Here is a 17,183-nt window from a genome sequence, read left to right as displayed (position 1 = left end):
CCGCCTCCCAGGTTCAAGCCATTCTCCTGCCTCAGCCTCCCAAGTAGCTGGGACTACAGGTGCCTGCCACCACACCCAGCTAATTTTTTGTATTTTTAGTAGAGACGGGGTTTCACCGTGTTGGCCAGGATGGTCTCGATCTCCTGACCTCGTGATCCGCCCTCCTCAGCCTCCGAAAGTGCTGGGATTACAGGCGTGAGCCACCGCACTTGGCCCATTGGGTTTAATTTTTAAATGTGCTTTACTAGTTTAACTGATGTATAATAATTTAAATGAACAATAAGAAACTTAATTTTACTGAGTGCTTGCTATGACCCAGGTACTAAAGAACCATTAGTGTATCATCTCCTTTAATCCTCCCAAGCACTTGGGTTAGTTAGCTCTGTTTTACAGATGGGACCAAGCAAGAGCTCTTTCCTGCCTTGTCCTATAGACTGTATTTCTGCCAGTTCTGGATAAGCCCATACTTGGATGTTGAATAGCCATCTCTCATAATGGCTATATTCATGATGATTTTCATTAAATTTGTCACAGCCCCAAACATCTTTTCAAGCTGTGGCCACGGGCCTCTCATCTTATGTTGGCAGATGGTTTTTCTTTGGCCCACACTGAAAAAGGTGATATTTATTTCTATTAGGTTTCATTTTATGGAATGAATCCATTATGCCCTGATTCTATAAAGCACCTCTACTGTCCTTCAAACTTAACGTTAACCATTTGATTAACTTGTCTGCTGATTTTTCTTCATTGATAAAAATGTTTACTCTCTTTCCCTTTAATTATATATTCCTTCATTCCTTCCATTATGATTTTCTGGAAATGGATTTCTTGGGCCTGGAGTTAAGTGAATAGTTAAGTATTTAAAATGTGGTTGTTGCTATGCTGTGAATGCAATCTCCCTTTTTCATTGTATTTTCTTCTATGTATCAATGTTATATAAATATAATGTTGATTTTTATAGGTTAATCTTACATCAAGCAAACCTGCTGAAGTTATTATATATAGCAATTTTGGGGCGGTTTTTAGAGTTTTCTAGGTATACAACCATGTATAATAACAGTATATCTTTCCTACAATTTATACCTTTTCTTCACCACAAATAACTGTGACCCGACTTTTAGCACAGTAAGGTTAAGGAATTTTTCTTTGCTTCTATTTTTAAAGAAAATGACTTTAGGGTTTCTCCCTATAGTAAGATATTTAGCATATTTTTTTAAATTTATGTTTAAATTTTTTTTTGAGATGGAGTCTCACTCTGTTGCCCAGGCTGGTATGCAGTGGTATGACCTCGGCTCACTGCAACCTCCGCCTCCCAAATTCCTGCCTCAGCCTCCTGAGTAGCTGGGATTACAGGTGCCAGTCATCATGGCTGGCTAATATTTGTATTTTTAGTAGAGATGGTATTTCACCATGTTGGCCAGGCCGGTCTCGAACTCCTGACCTCAGGTGATCTGCCTGCCTTGGCCTCCCAGAGTGCTGGGATTACAACTCCTCATTTGTTTAGGATTTTAACAAAAACTTACAAAATTTTCTTTACTGCTACTTTGACATTTATTGAGGTGGGTATATGATACTTCACACTTTTTTACTCCTTACTATGACAACATTATTATTATTTTATGCAAATATTATTCAATGATTTACATTCTTCTTCATGGTAAAACGTAAACAAGAGTAATAAAACAATCAGAAAACCTAGAAGCATATACTCTCTTACATAGAGTAGAAAGTACAAAACAGGAGACAGTATACAAAAGAAAATTGGGCAGAGAGCCCAGGAGCGAAATTCTAATTCTGGTTCTGCTACTCGGTAACTGCATGCCCTTGAGACATTTCCTTAATCTCTCTGGGTCTCAGAGGGGCCCCTTGTTTTTCCTTGGTAAAATGGCAAGTTTAGAATTGTAGGTTTTTCCAGCTCGATACCATTAATCACGTTAGTCCCTCTTGCTTCTGCTGGCTCTTTCCCGAAGCCAGAAATGGTCACAGGTTAGGGCTGAATTAAGAAGACGAGAGCGAGAGAGACCACTGGTAAACATTCCCAAATTTCTTCCAGAGTCGCAAGGGGGTTTACGGAACAGAGAGACCCTCTAAGCCTCCCCCGAGGTTCCCTGGTAGATGCCACAGCTGCTGTCTCTGACACCTTTCTGCACAACTCAGCCGTAAGGAGGTGCCTTAGGGGTTACTCTTCCTCTGGAGAAATGGTCGGCAGCCTCCGTGCCAATCCTGCCTCCAGTTACATCACTTCCAAGCAAGGATAACAATTTTCCCCCCACCTCCAAATCCTGCTCTGGGATTCTAGACAGTTCCTTTCTCCCAGTTATGCACCCTGTTGTGTATGCAGAGTAAGATAAGTCAGCAGAACAACTAGTTCTTACATGTGCTTAAACTGATCATCAAAAATAAGACTTCTGGTATGAATGAATCCTCACTTCTACTAAAACTGCCAGTTAAAGGGACTTGTGAAGTCACCAGTGGCAAAAGCAAAAATCCTATACAATGTTTGGAGGCAGGAAGAGATGTCAGATGATCCATTTACTTGAAGTTGGAAGGGGGATGTTGAGATATGAGGGTTAAGGCTACCTGACTTGGATGGAGCCAGACCATTGAAGGCAACTAATATTTCTGCAGTCTCACAGTCCACAGGGCAGAACCTCATGGCATTCCCAGGAATGCTAGTGAGTCCATAAATTAGGCCAGGATTGTTGAGCAAACTGTGATCTGCAAGCCAAATCCAGCTTTATGAATAAATAAAGTTTTATTGGAACACGGCCACACTCATTTGTTTATCTATTATTTATGGCTGCTTTTACGCTACAGCAGCGCAGTTGAGTAGCTGCAACAGAGACTGTCTGGCCAGCAAAGCCTGAAATGTTTGCCAACTGGTCTTTAAAAAAAAGTTTTTGACTCCTGGAATAGGCTTTGATGACCTCAAAGCCACTGGCTAGCTGGGCCAAAGGACAGGTTCTTCGAGTGGTTCATCATGCAAGACCAACTTTAAAAGACCCAATAGGCCAGATATATCTGTACATAAGGAATTCACAATGACCCCAGTTAAGTAGGAAGCTTTGGGAAGGAGAAAAATACAAATTAGTCAGTACTGTCCTAAAATGTTAGCAATTACCTGACTAACTTGGTTCCAATTTGTTGTCGGATTTCCTGCCTCTCTTCTTCAGATGTACGCTGCAAGATGTTTTTGTCCTCTAGTTCTTTCTTAGATGGTCTGTTGCCAAGTTTGATAGCAAGAGTATCCCTCCGGCGTATTTTACTTGCCAAAGCACCTGAGGATTGAAAAAGAGCAGAAATGCAGAGAGAGAGGCTTTTAGCCAGTGGCACTCGGGTTACACATGGCATGGACTTTAAATAGAGCCCAGACCAAATTCTTCCTCCTCATGCAGGATGAGAATCTTAATTAACCTAAGGAAAAAAAAGACTTTGAGTTGGATGCAGTTCATTTTGAGAAGACTGAAGAGCTATTTCTTTCTAATGTTCTGAAAAATATTGGGACACCACGAAAAAACTTAGAAGTATCACTTCATCGTTTGGAAAGTGATAGCTGCAGTTTATTTTGCTGAGAGGGTGGATCATAGAAATGAAGGATTGCACAATGTTTTTTCTTTTTCAAGTTTAAAAAACTTAGTTCTTTTGCTTTTATTCTGTACAGTTAATCCTCGTCTCCTCCTTTCCTCTACTCAGACGCCATCCTGGCAGAGTCTACTAATGTTTAACCCTTAATTACCCCAGAATCCTGAAAATTTCAACAAATGATAAGTGACACCACATAGATGATAATGGTTTTATTTTTATTTTTTTGGATTTGACAAAGTGCCATTTAATCACTAATATAGTAATAACTTGTCATAATCTACAAATTCAGTCCCACAGTGAATCCCTCCCATGTTATCCTGCTCAAAGTTAAAAAAAAAAAGTACTTTCCAGATCTCTAAGTTATATTAGGTTGATGCAAACGTAATTGTAGTTTTTGCCATTATTTTTAACACATAAATGATATTATTATTTCCTAGAAGGCCTACTATCTTACTTATTGTGGAAGTATGATTGTTTTTAATGCTAACGAGGTATTTAGCATTCTTTTTATTACTATTTTTTGAGAGGGAGTCTCGCTCTGTCTTCCAGGCTGGAGTGCAGTGGCGCCATCTCAGCTCACTGCAACTTCTGCCTCCTAGGTTCAAGCGATTCTCCTGCCTCAGCCTCCCGAGCAGCTGGAATTACAGGCATGCGCTACCACGCCTGACTGGTTTTTGTATTTTGAGTAAAGATAGGGCTTCGCCATGTTGGCTAGGCTAGTCTTGAACTCTTGACCTCAAGTGATTCACCCACCTTAGCCTCCCAAAATTACAGATATGAGCCACCGTGCCCGGCCTCTTAATGCTAACGAGGTATTTGGCATTCTTGACTCATTCCTCCTTCCCCTTTCTATAAACCCCAGTATGAAAGCGAGTAAAAATTTCAAACACCTCCAAGGAGTAAGCCTATGAATCTGCACTGACTTTCTTTCTTCAACAACGGGCCCAGAGTGGAAGGGCTCTCTTTGGTCATAGTGAGAAAGGTCTCTGTTATTAGAAAACTTTGATTCTCAGCACAAATACTAATATGCACATCTAGCTCATCTAGCTCATCGACAAAGGCCAGATCCAGCCGTGTGACATCATCTTCTGGAAAGGCCTCCCATCAAAAGCTAAACTTTAGGATATACACATTTCTAATTTGAGAAAGGAGGATGAGGGGAAACAAAACATCAGATGTCTGGTTCCTAATGAGGCTTTTATTCTTTATAAACTGCAGCTGCTTCTGCTTATCATCCACACTCCTCCCTGCCTCTTGAAAACAGTCTTACTTTCTCCACTGCCATCCTCATCTTCGTCTTCGTCCTCATCATCGGTGTACAAGATAGGCCCGTCCGAGTCAGAGTCATTGGCTTGGTATTCCCTGTGGCCTTCATCTTCTGAGGCACTAAAGGATTCTGAAGATTCGCCCATCAGCCCAGGAGTCAGTAGCTGAGGCACTGTCTTCCCCAGCTCCTCTTTGGTTGTGAAACTGTTAAAGGCAGAAAAGCATGGGAGTGATGTGAAGCTCAGAGCAACCCTTGGGGGCACCGACACCATGAAAAAGAGCTCTAGTTTCATGGGCTTCCTTCAGGCTGGGGAAAGCAGACACTTGACATAGACCAGGCTAAAGTCACTGAAATGAAACCTTAATTCTCAAGGTTTTACATTTTTCATCTGTAAAATGCAAAGGCTTGGTATCTGATACATGTAGCAAACAAATAGGGTAAAACTACATTTTGCAAATTATTTTTTCCATAGCAATGGGGGTTCAGTGGAAAGAATAAATGAGCTACAGGCTCCTGGATATTTGACATTATCTGCACTTTTTCTTTGACCTGTATGAACTCCTGCTTATCCTTCAAGTGTCAGCTACAGCCTCAGCTCCTTCAGGAAGCTTTCATGGACCTCCAGTTTAATTCCTTGCCCCCACGTCTGTCCCATGGGGACCTGAAGACAACTCCGCTAGAGTGCTTAGCATACTACACCTTGACCACCCATTGCTTCTCTGCCTTCTCAGTCCCATAAGTTCCTGGAAAAGTGAGACTCATTGTTTTGCATCACAGCACCCAGAAGGTAATGACATAGAAAAGTACATCTTCTTTCATTAATATATGGCTGGGTTCGGTGGCTCACACCTGTAACCCCAGCACTTTGGAAGGCTGAAGTGGGAGAATCACTTGAGCCTAGGAGTTCAAGACCAGCCTGGGCAACATAGGGGACCTTGTCTCCACTAAAAATACAAAATATTAGCCGGGAGTTGTGGCCGGCACCTGTAATCCCAACTACTCGGGAGGCTGAGGCAGGAGAATCGCTTGAACCCGGGAGGTGGAGGTTGCAGTGAGCCGAGATCGCGCCATTGCACTCCAGCCTGGGCAAGAAGAGCAAAACTCTGTCTCAAAAATAAATAAATTAAATAAATACATAAATAAAATAAAACAAAATAATAAAAAATTAGCTGGGCATGGTGGCGCTTGCCTGTAGTCCCAGCTACTCAAGAGGCTGAGGTGGTAGGATTGCTTGAGCCTGGGAAGTCGAGGCTGCAGTGAGCCATGCTAGCACCACTGTACTCCAGCCTGGGTAAGAGAGTGAGACCCTGTCTCAAAAAAAAAATATATATATATATATATAAAAAATACATATATGAATTAATCCTGCTTTTATCCCAATATGTAAATAGTAAAAACTCATTTATCCTATGTGTGTTTTCATTTTTAAGACTGCCTCTTGTAACATCATAGACAACGTGCGAGTTAAATAAACTTTTTAGAAAAAAGGTAATATGCACTCTAGCCTGGGTGACACAGCAAGACTCCATCTCAAAAAAAAAAAAAAAAAAGAAAAGAAAGAAAGAAAGAAAGAAAGAAAGAAAGAAAGAAAGAAAAAAGGTGATATGCAACGATGCAATAATTTTCCATTATTTAGCCTGGTAAAAGTCTATGGTTTAAAGAGTTACTATTAATGTACAAAGACTGCCAATTTTCAAAGACTAGACTAAAAAATACATAGTAATTTACATAAAAACATCACATCAAAAATAATGTAATCTTCATTTTAAGACACAAAGATCCCCCAAATTGCTTTCTGGTAAAAAGTTCTTCCAGCAATAAACACAGATAAACTTTATCAGAATATGAGGTATTTAAAACCCTACTTTGTAGTTATAAACCCGAGTGAGCACTGTCAAAATTTTGTTTCTCACTTATCAGAAAAACCCAACAGACTATATTCTCGTTCTCAAAGAGGGAAATAGGAAATCTCATTTTTATTGTGTAAAATGTACATAACATAAAATTTGCCATTTTAACCATTTTTAAGTGTACAGTTCACTGGCATTAGGCACATTCACATTACTGTGTAACCATCACCACCAACCATCTTCAGAACTTTTTCGTCTTCCCAAATTGAAACTCTACCCATTAAACAACTCCCCATAACCATTATCTCCCAGCCATTGGCAACTACCATTCTACTTTTTGTCTCTATAATTTGACTATTCTAAGCACTTTCTCTAAGAGAAATTATACAATGTTTGTCTTTTTGTATGTAACATACTTCACTTAGCATATTGTCTTCAAGGTTCTTTCATTCATGTCATAGCATATGTGAGAACCTGCTTCCTTTTTAAGGCTGAATGATATTCCACTCTATGTATATATCACATTTTGTTTATCCATTCATCAGTCAATAGACATTTGTGTGTTTTCACCTTTTGGCTATTGCGAATAATACTGCTTTGAGCACTGGTGTACAAATTCAAGTGCCTGCTTTCAAATATTTTGGCTATATACATGGAAGTAGAATTGCTGGATCACATAGTAATTCTATGTTTAATTTTTTGAGGAACCACCATACTGTTTTCCACAGTGTGAAATCTCATCTTAAATAAGAGAAGATCTATTTTTATGGGAAAAATTTTCCACAGTCTGGGTTTGTAGTTGATTGCCACTGGAAGCCATTCTTGTTTGAACTGGCTGCCATTATGGGTGATCACAGCACATTTAAAATACATGCCAATTAATAATATGTTCTGAATAACAGAACAAATTTGGGAGATGAGTCCTTTATTTGTTGGTGTCATTGTTCACTAATTAATTATCATATTATTATTCTAATCTTACTATTTGTATTTTGTTTCATGGTTTTCAAAGAGTCCAGCATACATCTACAATTTACAAGTGTTCTATTGTATAAGGAGGGCAGATAACTTACAGTTCATGGAATCAAAGGCCATGAGTGAGTTGCCTAACCAAGGTAGCAAGTCTTGTCTAGAATCCAGACTGAAGACTCTTGGTCTACCTATTAAATTTCACATTTATTATACTATTATATTTTACACTTAATGAGTTATATTATAAATTATATCTGATGTTAAATATATTCTAAATTTGTATTCATCAACTCATGACTTACCCCTCATTTTTCCCCCTTGGGTTCCTGGGCACACTGGACAATATAGTGCATTCTATACATGTTTGTGAAAATGAACTGTACAAAGTAGCCTTTTGGATATGGCCTCCAAATGGGCTTATTAGTTTTTACCTTATATTGTATCACACATATGTGTTACTGATGAAGCTGCCCATGAATGGAAGCCTACCAAATAATTAGTACCCTGCCATATGGGAAGAGAGGTAGGTATTTTTATACATAGCCACTTGTCTTCTTGAAAGTTTTGATATTTGTATTCCAAACAGAAGTCTCTTCATAAAATGACAAGATTTTCACACATTAGTTGATGAAACATAACTCAGAGGGAAAGTTCTAAGTAAAGCAAGTGACTAAGAGCCAGATATTCTAATCCAACTATCCACTTGAAAAAGGCAGAAGGAATTTGGAAGGAAATTTGAGAGACTACTTACTCCAGGTTCATTAATTCAAGAGCAAACACAAACCATCCCTGTAGGATGAAGTGAAATTTAAATTTTGAAGAATATACAGAGAAGAAAATCCCTATGGCCTCTTCTAGGAAAGCATTATAACTACCTTGATGGACAGGAATATCTATTATAAATAGCCTCAATGGCTAATGATGTATTAAGCTCACTCCCTCTGATTATAGTCCCAGTAGGAATGAAGAACAGATGCTGACCTCTTTGGTCTGACAGTTCTTCATATACTTGAGATGAAGACTGCTATTAAGCCCTTAGTATGTTGTGTGGTGCTTAGCACAATAAAATGCACTCCTTAAATATTTGTGGAAATGAACGGGATAGAGTCAGGCCACCTTTGGATATGAGCTCTCTGAGTGTTTAAGACTGTATCAGGAAGCACTTTACATGTTGCACCTTATTCTTTAGTATAATGAACAATAATCCCATATACCCAATCTAGTTCCCAAAATTCACATGTTACCTTAAACATTATACTTCCTGGGCACATCAGACAATATTTTGGTGAAAGCTAGTCTTAACTATATTGCCTTCCTCACTTTTGTATCCTTGGTGCTTAGTACATTGCCCAGCACAGAAAAGGCAATCAAAAAATATATGCTGTAAGAATGAATGTTCAGTTCTAATGGTTGGAAGTGATCACAATATTGGAAAATACTCAGTATAGTTAAATGAAGACATTTGCTATGTGCTGGAAGTATTAAGAATGCTGCTAGGGTTTGAATGTGTCCCTCAGAATTCATGGGTTAAAATTTAATCCCAGCTGGGTATGGTGGCTCATGCCTGTAGTCCCACCACTTTGGAAGGCCGAGGCGGGCGGATCACAAGGTCAGGAGTTCGAGACCAGCCTGGCCTATATGGTGAAACCCCATCTCTACTAAAAATACAAAAATTAGCCAGGTGTGGTGTCAGGTGCCCATAGTCCCAGCTACTGGGGAGGCTGAGGCAGGAGAATCGCTTGAACCTGGGAGGCAGAGGTTGAGGTGAGCCGAGATCATGCCACTGTACTCCAGCCTGGGTGACAGAGCAAGATTCTGTTTCAAAAACAAAACAAAACAAAACAACAACAACAACAAAAAACTTTATCCTCAGTGTGAAAGTGCTGAGAGGTAGGGCCTAGTGGGAGGTGTTTAAGTCATGAAGGCTCTGCCCTCGTGAATAGATTAATGCCATTTTCAAAAGGGCTCACAGGGGTAGGTTCACTCTGTTGTGCTCTCTGCCCTTCCACCTTCCACCATGTGATGACATGGAAAGAAGATCCTTGCCAAATGCTGCTGCCTTGATCTTGGACTTCTCAGCCCCTAGGACTGTGAGCCAATATTCTAATCATTATAAATTAACCAGTCTCAGGTACTCTATTACAGCACCACAAAATGTCCTAAGAAAGACACCATAACCATTCATTTCAATAAATCTTCTTTTCCTCTATCTTTTATTAAAATGTCAAACAAAGAAAATAATTTGTAATTTGACATTTATTTTTTCTTGGCTGTCCTTCAAACATTGGTGCTCAAAATGACTTAAAAAAACCCAAAGAAACTAACAGAAGAGAAACGGCAGTAGAAGTAGAAGCCATTGCTTTGGAAAACATGAAATTATTCATTCAGAGCATGGAATTGGGTATGCATTCTGGCTTCACCACCACCAACTGGGCAGTCTGGTGCAAACTATTTTAGCTCTCTCAGTGCCAGTCATCTATAAAACAGGGATACTTTTGGGAAGATTTGTATAAATAAAATGATAATACATGTACAGTGCTTAGTTCCTGACATTAAATGACTATTCAATAAATAAAGGTTATTATCATTAGCAATTAAATAATTAAAGTTGATATTTTAGTCTCTTGACCAAAACCAACCTAATTAATGTAATAATTTTTTTTAAGTCTAACATGACAGATTGTTTTGAAAGAGAACCTTTTACATGATTTGAACAATGAATACAGCTTTTGTTCTTAGACTCAGGAACAAAAAGCCAGGATGCAAGAGCTCTAATTCTGTCTTTGCTAGACAGAATTTATCATTGCGTCTACTATACTCTGACAGCCATCCATCCCTTCATACCTGTGGGACAGGGCTAATATGTTTTATTTACCTGTAAGTAGAATATTTATAGGACTTTGTGAGTGATGAAATGCAAAGAATGAAAGAGAATGAGGACCCTTGGATGAACCCCAGGTTTCCAGCTTGGGCAACTGGGTGATGGTAAAGCAACTAACCCACCAACTGGATGAGGGTGAGGTAACATTGAGTTCCTTGGCCCATTTTGTTCAGGTACCTTCTTAAATGGAACTAAGACTACTTGAGCACTATCTTTTATCTTCCATCTAGCAATAGGGTCATCTTATCTTCAATGCTGCTTCCGCAATGTTAAAGTAGGTTGACTTTATCTATAACCATCTTAAATCCCTTTTTTATTTTCTTTCAACAATTCAGTGAGCATCCTTTGTGTGCCTATGGCATATCAGACTCCGGAGTGGTTGCTGGGCACACAGAGGTATGTAAAACATGTTGGCTGATTCTGTCCCACAGGGTTGTCTAAGTATAGTAGACACAATAACCAATTCTGTCTAGAAGTATTGAATGGCTTCACAGAGGACGTAACATTTAAGCTGGGTGGGAATTTAAAGGAACAAGAAAGGGGACAACTCTACTGCTGGAGAAAAAAGAGTTCAAATTTGAGAGTTCTCTTCTGATCTTCTTTATGTTCTTGGAGAAGGGGAAGGCTCAGTAACTTGCTGACATGAGTGGGTAAGCACAATGGTAAAGTAAAGATTTAAAATAAGCACTGAAAGGAAAGAGAAGAGAATTGGGAGGGTGAAGAGATGAGCAGTGCTGAAGCAGGTTCTAACTGTACTTGAAAACACCGATCTCAAGTGGTATTTATCAGCTCTATCAACGCAATTTTCTCCTGCAGCCCTAGGCATTCCCAGGGCAGGGCTCTGACAAAGCAATAGTTGGATCATAAATATGCCTACCTAACACTCAGTAGATTAAATTATAAAAGAAAGCAAACCCGGTGCTTCATTTCCAACAGAATATATTAGTGATCTTTAGTTCTCAGATAAAATAGGGGGTTTGTTCCCCAACTCACCATTTTGCATTTTCTCTGTTAACACTTAAGCCAGTGCCTGAGTAGAGAGTGGTTCTGTTCATCGGCTCTTCAGCCCAAAGAAGCTGACTTGGGTCTAAGGCAGAGACAGGCAGGTCAGCTCCAACACTGACGAGGACAACTGGAGTGTCTGAGGCAGTAATGCACTGATCCTCAAGAGGGAGAGGGGGGGCCGGAGGAGAAGGTGCTGGAGCCACAGGGGGTGGAGGGACCATGGACTTGGATTTGCCTGTGTTCTGCTCCTCAACTCCAGGGACAGTCTGTTCGAGTTTGAAACTCTGCACTCTGGTCTCTGAAGGCTCTCCTTTAAGGTCGGATGTGCCAGAAGTGGTTGTGTCTGAGGACAGGCGAGAAGTCGTTGGCTGCTTGCCAGTTTTTTTCTTGCCCTTGGTGGTCCCCACTGTCCCTGTTTTGCTAGAAACTGTCTCCTTTGAAGCTTTGGGACGAGATGGGGTGGATGAAGTGGATGGTGAAGCTGAAGCTTTAGAGCCAGTTGTTTTTTTTGAATGAGAGGAGCCAGCTACAATAGAGAGACTTTGCATTAAAAAATCAAAGAATACAATGCTTTTTAAAATAAAGTAACCAAGGTGTAACTGTCAACAACATTTAAAATGTTCCCTTTAAAATTTGTTGAATAAATGTATAAAAGAAAATAGGCTAATCATGATAATAGTCTTGTCTTCCGCCCCTCCCTTCCTCCAATCCAGCAAAGAGCAAGTGACGTTCACAGCAAAACTCAGAGGAACAAGAGTCCTCTGTCTTCTCTCACTTTAGTCTTTAGCTGAGCCAGCCAAAGGGAGAATCTTCTGCCCCTTGTCTATGGGTCACTTGAAAAAAGCCCGGTATGCTCTCAAGAAGGAATATTATGGTGTGTAGAGGACAGACATCAGCAGCTAGCTGGGTGTAGCACACAATTCGGCTCATCATAAATTATACATGTTCTATGCTGTCTTTCTAGGAATCGAGTGGTGGCCTGTATTCAGAAGAGACTGGGGTATATATCCAGCTCCTTTCTGGGTCAAAAACAAAATCACTCATCTTACTGCTAAAAGAGTAAAATCCACACCAGCTGTTCCAGTAGCTCCAGAGAAGAAAGCTCGTCATGCTGGACTCTACTTCCATCTGCAGTAGAGATGGGGTAAACGGAAAACCCATGGCCACACAGGAAAGGTACACTCCCTTCAAAACACCAAAAGGCCAGAAAAAAACTTCTTGTTTACAAAACATATTTACATGGGTTGCTCCTAACTTTTTTTTTTTTTTTTTTTTTTGAGACAAGGTCTTGTTCTGTCGCCCAGGCTGGAGTGCAGTGGTACAATATCGGCTCACTATAACTTCTGCCTCCTGGGCTCAAGTGATCCTCCTGCCTCAGCCTCCTGAGTAGCTGGGACTACAGGTGTGTACCACCATGCCTGGCTAACTTTAATGTATTTTTGTTGAGACAGGGTTTTGTCATGTTGCCCAGGCTGGTCTTGAACTCCTGGGCTCAAGTGATTCACCCATCTCGGCCTCCCAAAGTGAGAAGCTTTGATGGCTCCAGAGAATAACAGGTGTGAGCCACCGTGTCTGGTTCTAAATAATGTGAAGGGAAAGAATATCATTCTCAGGTCTTCTGACCCCACCTTCGCAAATGTGATCTTCCTTAGTGCTTAAGTTCCAAGAAAGTCTTCATCGAAGGATAGCTAGGGTATATTTGCCTACTTCCGGATAGGGCACCCTCACTCAAAACAGTTTCAGAGAAAAAAGATTAACTACTTTTTTCTTTACGTCATCTTGGTAAATATACGATGATAAAATAAACTCCTATGAGAATACTCTTTTCTTTCATGACCTATAAATTTATCCTAATGGCTTCTTCTATTATAATGTTGTTATGTTCCTTCTTTTTATGAAGGGTTCAACTATCTTTCATAAAACGATTAGAAAATATCTTGTTAGCATTGTGAAGCCAATCCACACTGTATATAGATGTTATTATAACTTACCTCCAGTTATGACTTTATTGAAGTCAATTGGGAGGGTGAAGAGATGAAGAATAAATGAAAGAATAGACAATGAGATGTAAGACTTCATTAATTCTGATTAGACTGATACTAAAGAAGCCAGTCTCATTTAGTGGCAGGTTCCAGGCTTAAAAGGAATCCCTATGGTTTTGGGGTCTTTATCATTTAAGATATACATAACTAGAATTCTTCTTCCCCAAATCTAGATCTGTTACTTTATAGAAAACAACCTTCCCTAGCCTAGAAGTCAAACTCGTTAAGCACACTCCTTCAATCTAAGTCCAGTCTACATTTACTTTTCACAACAAAGACGCTAAGGATTCGGTGCCTAACCATGTTCAATTATTTTCTTATGTAAGTTAAACAGAATCCTTTTCACATATCAATTCTAATAATTTCTTAAAGAAAATTCTTTTTTTTTTTTTTTTTGAGATAGAGTCTCCCTCTGTCACCCAGGCTGGAGTGCAGTGGTGCAGTCTTGGCTCACTGCAACCTTTGCCTCCCGGGTTCAAGTGATTCTCCTGCCTCAGTCTCCCAAATAGCTGGGATTACAGGTGCCCACCACCATGCCTGGTTAATTTTTGTATTTTTAGTAGAGATGGGGTTTCACCACATGGTACAGGCTGGTCTCGAACTCCTGACCTCAGATGATCCACCCGTCTTGGCCTCCCAAAGTGCAGGGATTACAGGCGTGAGCCACGATGCCTGGCCAAGAAAATTCTTTCATCATTAACAGAAAAGTTAATTTTAGTTTGGCTTGAGGAAAAAGATATATTTTTTTCACTGCCCAGAGTGCAAATTCAAGCCACATTATAGTTTTTCTTAAAGAATTTTCTTAAATAACAGGTCTTTGTTGAAATCAAACATGTTGCTTAAGTTACCTTAAATTAAGGGCATGATAAAAAAAAATGCCGCCTCTCCTCAGTTAAGTACTTTTGTTGTTAATAACGTGTAACAATGAGAAACAAAAATCAAGGAGTTTTAACCCGATTTCTCTGGCAAAGAAGCTGAATGTTCTAAAACCGATATCTAGGTAGCTACAGGTCTATGCTGACTTAGTAATAGAGAAAGAATCTTAACTTATGGCTGTTTTAACAACTTAAATCCCTGGACTGAACATCAAGAGTAGCATTTGAACAAACTTTTCCAGAAGGTCCATATTATTCAAATAAAACAAAGTTACTATGCAGAAAGTTCTAAATGGTTACAAATGGAATATCAGTAGGATCATAAAGGGATATTATCAATATTGGATAAAATGATTCTTACACGATGGCCCTGTTGGTGTACTTAAATGCCACCCCTGTTTTCTCTGTGATAGCCTCCGGAAAAGTCAGGCCTTTTACAATACAATGAATAAAATGACTGTGCTATTCTCTTAGGAACATCATGAGTGCCTAAATAAATCTTCAAGCAAAATATCTGGAAAAACCTCAAAATCGTTTATGGAAGCTATCCCCTGTCCTTGTGTTAGTCATCGGCTTTCTTCTGAGGGAAGTAAAGAGAGTCCAAGCTGAGTTCAGAGTGAGCCACTACCAGTGGAGAATGGGAAAGTGGAGAAGTTAGTGCAAGACCGGAGCTTAATTCCCAATGACAGAGTGATCGTTTGGGCTGTTCTATAAGAAGAAGATCAGTGCCTGCCTCATTTTAAGCAATGCTCCTAGAGTTTTCTAGGAAGTCTGGAAAACACACACAGATCCCAATAAGAACGGACACTGATGGGTGAGGACAGCTGGTCCCTGAGGAGATGGCCACTGGGCACTGTTGGCACATCATTCTGGGATATTGCAGTTTAGAGCTTATTAGAAGAGACCCAGACACTAAAGGTCAAAGGCGGGACGTGAGGAGCACAGGGAGAGGGATGTCTATTGGCATTCAGAGATCTGTTATACTGTCAACTAAACCGCTCTCTGAATTTGAGCATTATGGTCATACATTATGAGAGGAAAAAGATCAACACCAAGGCAAATCCTGACAGTCAACTGCTAGAAAGTTGCTGTTGATTTTAAGAAAAATATATATATATTTTTGAGATGGAGTCTCATTCTCTCGCCCAGGCTGGAGTGCAGTGGCGCGATCTCAGCTCACTGCAACTTCTGCCTCCTGGGTTCAAGCGATTTTCCTGCCTCAGCCTCCTGAGTAGCTGGGATTAGAGGTGTGTGCCACCATGCCTGGCTAATTCTTGTATTTTTAGCAGAGACAGGGTTTCACCACGTTGACCAGGTTGGTCTCGAACTCCTGACCTCAAGTGATCGATCCGCATCAGTCTCCCAAAGTGCTAGGATTACAGGCGTGGGCCACTGGGCCTGGCCTGATTAATGTCCTTTTAAAAGATAAATGACATGGTAGGCATCTTTCTTCCTCTTCACTAAAAAAATGGGAGTTTCTACTTTGCATCAAGCATATCTCATTGTAAAGCAAAGCTGGATACATATTGCATGAAGTTATTTCAGGTCACTCAAACATCCACTGGTGATTTGTAATAGTAACTTATAACCACGTGACACCAGGATGTTTTGCCTTAGAACACACAAGTCTACAGGGGAAGTGTGGAACGCTGAAAGTGTAACTTTTCACTCCGCTGAAATAGTTTTCACTGCAGTAGAAAGTGGTGGGGTGGAGCTGAAACAAGTGACATGAACCCTTTGTCATTTATCAGAAGGGAGATGACTATGGATGCTGAGGGTTTAACACATTAACATCCAGGAAATATATCAAAGTTATAATTGTCACATTTTTATATGCAAACCTAAGATATTTTGAAAGAAAATCCAAGCCAAAAAGCCACCCATAAACTCATATAGGTAGAAGGTCAGTCAATGTCTAAATAATGTTATATCAGATCATTGTCATTCATCAGGCATACTACTCCCAGTATCCTTCAACTGGTGCTGATAGTGGATACTCAAGATGAAACCAGTATATTCAGTCAAAAACTAATGAGGTGAACTATTCAATGGGTTGACTTTCCTTTGGTAGAGAGCAACAAAGGAATCTCCTGGGCATTCTTTGTGTCAAAGCTGAACCTGCTGGTGTAATGTCCTAAGACACCAAAAGCCCATCACACCTGGAAGAAACAATTAGCCCCATCCCAGAGTCAAGCAAGCACCCTAGAAGTGACCCCACAGGGCACTGGGGGCATACTCACCAGCCTCTCGGGTCGTGTTTCGGCTTGTTGGCTTGGGTGGAGGGACGGGGGCCTGCTTACCAGGAGCCTTGGTATTTTTTTTAATGGGAGGCACTTCGTCACCTTTGTGGCTGGCCCCAGCAGTGGCCCCTTTCGGAGGCACAGGTGATTTTTTGGGTTTAGGTTTGGGTCTAGGCTTAAGAGGAGCAGAAGGAGGTAGAGCAGGAGCTGCCGGTGTTTCAAAGTGGTTTTCAGTGTTCTCTATAAACAAGAAAGTGAACAGAAGCAGACTGATACAGACACACACCATATAAACACAAGGAGCAAGACATGACGATAGTCACACAAAGCGTGGCTGCTTGGTACTTGGGAACCAGCATGGAGTTCTGCACCAGACAGAACACACTTTAGGGTGAAAACAAAGGCTGAAAGACAAACTTCAGAAGTGTTCTCAGGGTACATGAATCACCCTTTAATAAAACCGGGT

The 17,183-nt window shown here is 40.3% G+C and overlaps 1 protein-coding gene across 6 annotated transcripts in view; it reads right to left on the bottom strand.

Annotated features, from left to right (window-relative positions):
- Positions 1-17,183, bottom strand: part of PHACTR2 (phosphatase and actin regulator 2) — a 295,326-nt gene that overhangs the window by 55,169 nt on the left and 222,974 nt on the right. For 3 of the 6 annotated variants that reach the window (XM_055266034.2, XM_055266052.2, XM_055266044.2), the window contains exons 5-8: positions 16,718-16,957; positions 11,549-12,086; positions 4,856-5,055; positions 3,122-3,278 (exon numbers count right to left, since the gene is read on the bottom strand). In XM_055266034.2, the coding sequence (XP_055122009.2) occupies positions 3,122-3,278; positions 4,856-5,055; positions 11,549-12,086; positions 16,718-16,957 (1,135 nt within the window). The remainder of the gene's footprint in view (positions 1-3,121; positions 3,279-4,855; positions 5,056-11,548; positions 12,087-16,717; positions 16,958-17,183) is intronic. The other 3 variants (XM_055266059.2, XM_055266069.2, XM_063631812.1) reach the window with 1 other exon arrangement.

Source organism: Symphalangus syndactylus, chromosome 2 (genome assembly GCF_028878055.3).
Source record: "Symphalangus syndactylus isolate Jambi chromosome 2, NHGRI_mSymSyn1-v2.1_pri, whole genome shotgun sequence".
Lineage (NCBI taxonomy): Eukaryota > Metazoa > Chordata > Mammalia > Primates > Hylobatidae > Symphalangus > Symphalangus syndactylus.
The sequence above is the reverse complement of the archived record's forward strand: the minus strand, read 5'-3'. Positions and strand labels throughout refer to the sequence as shown.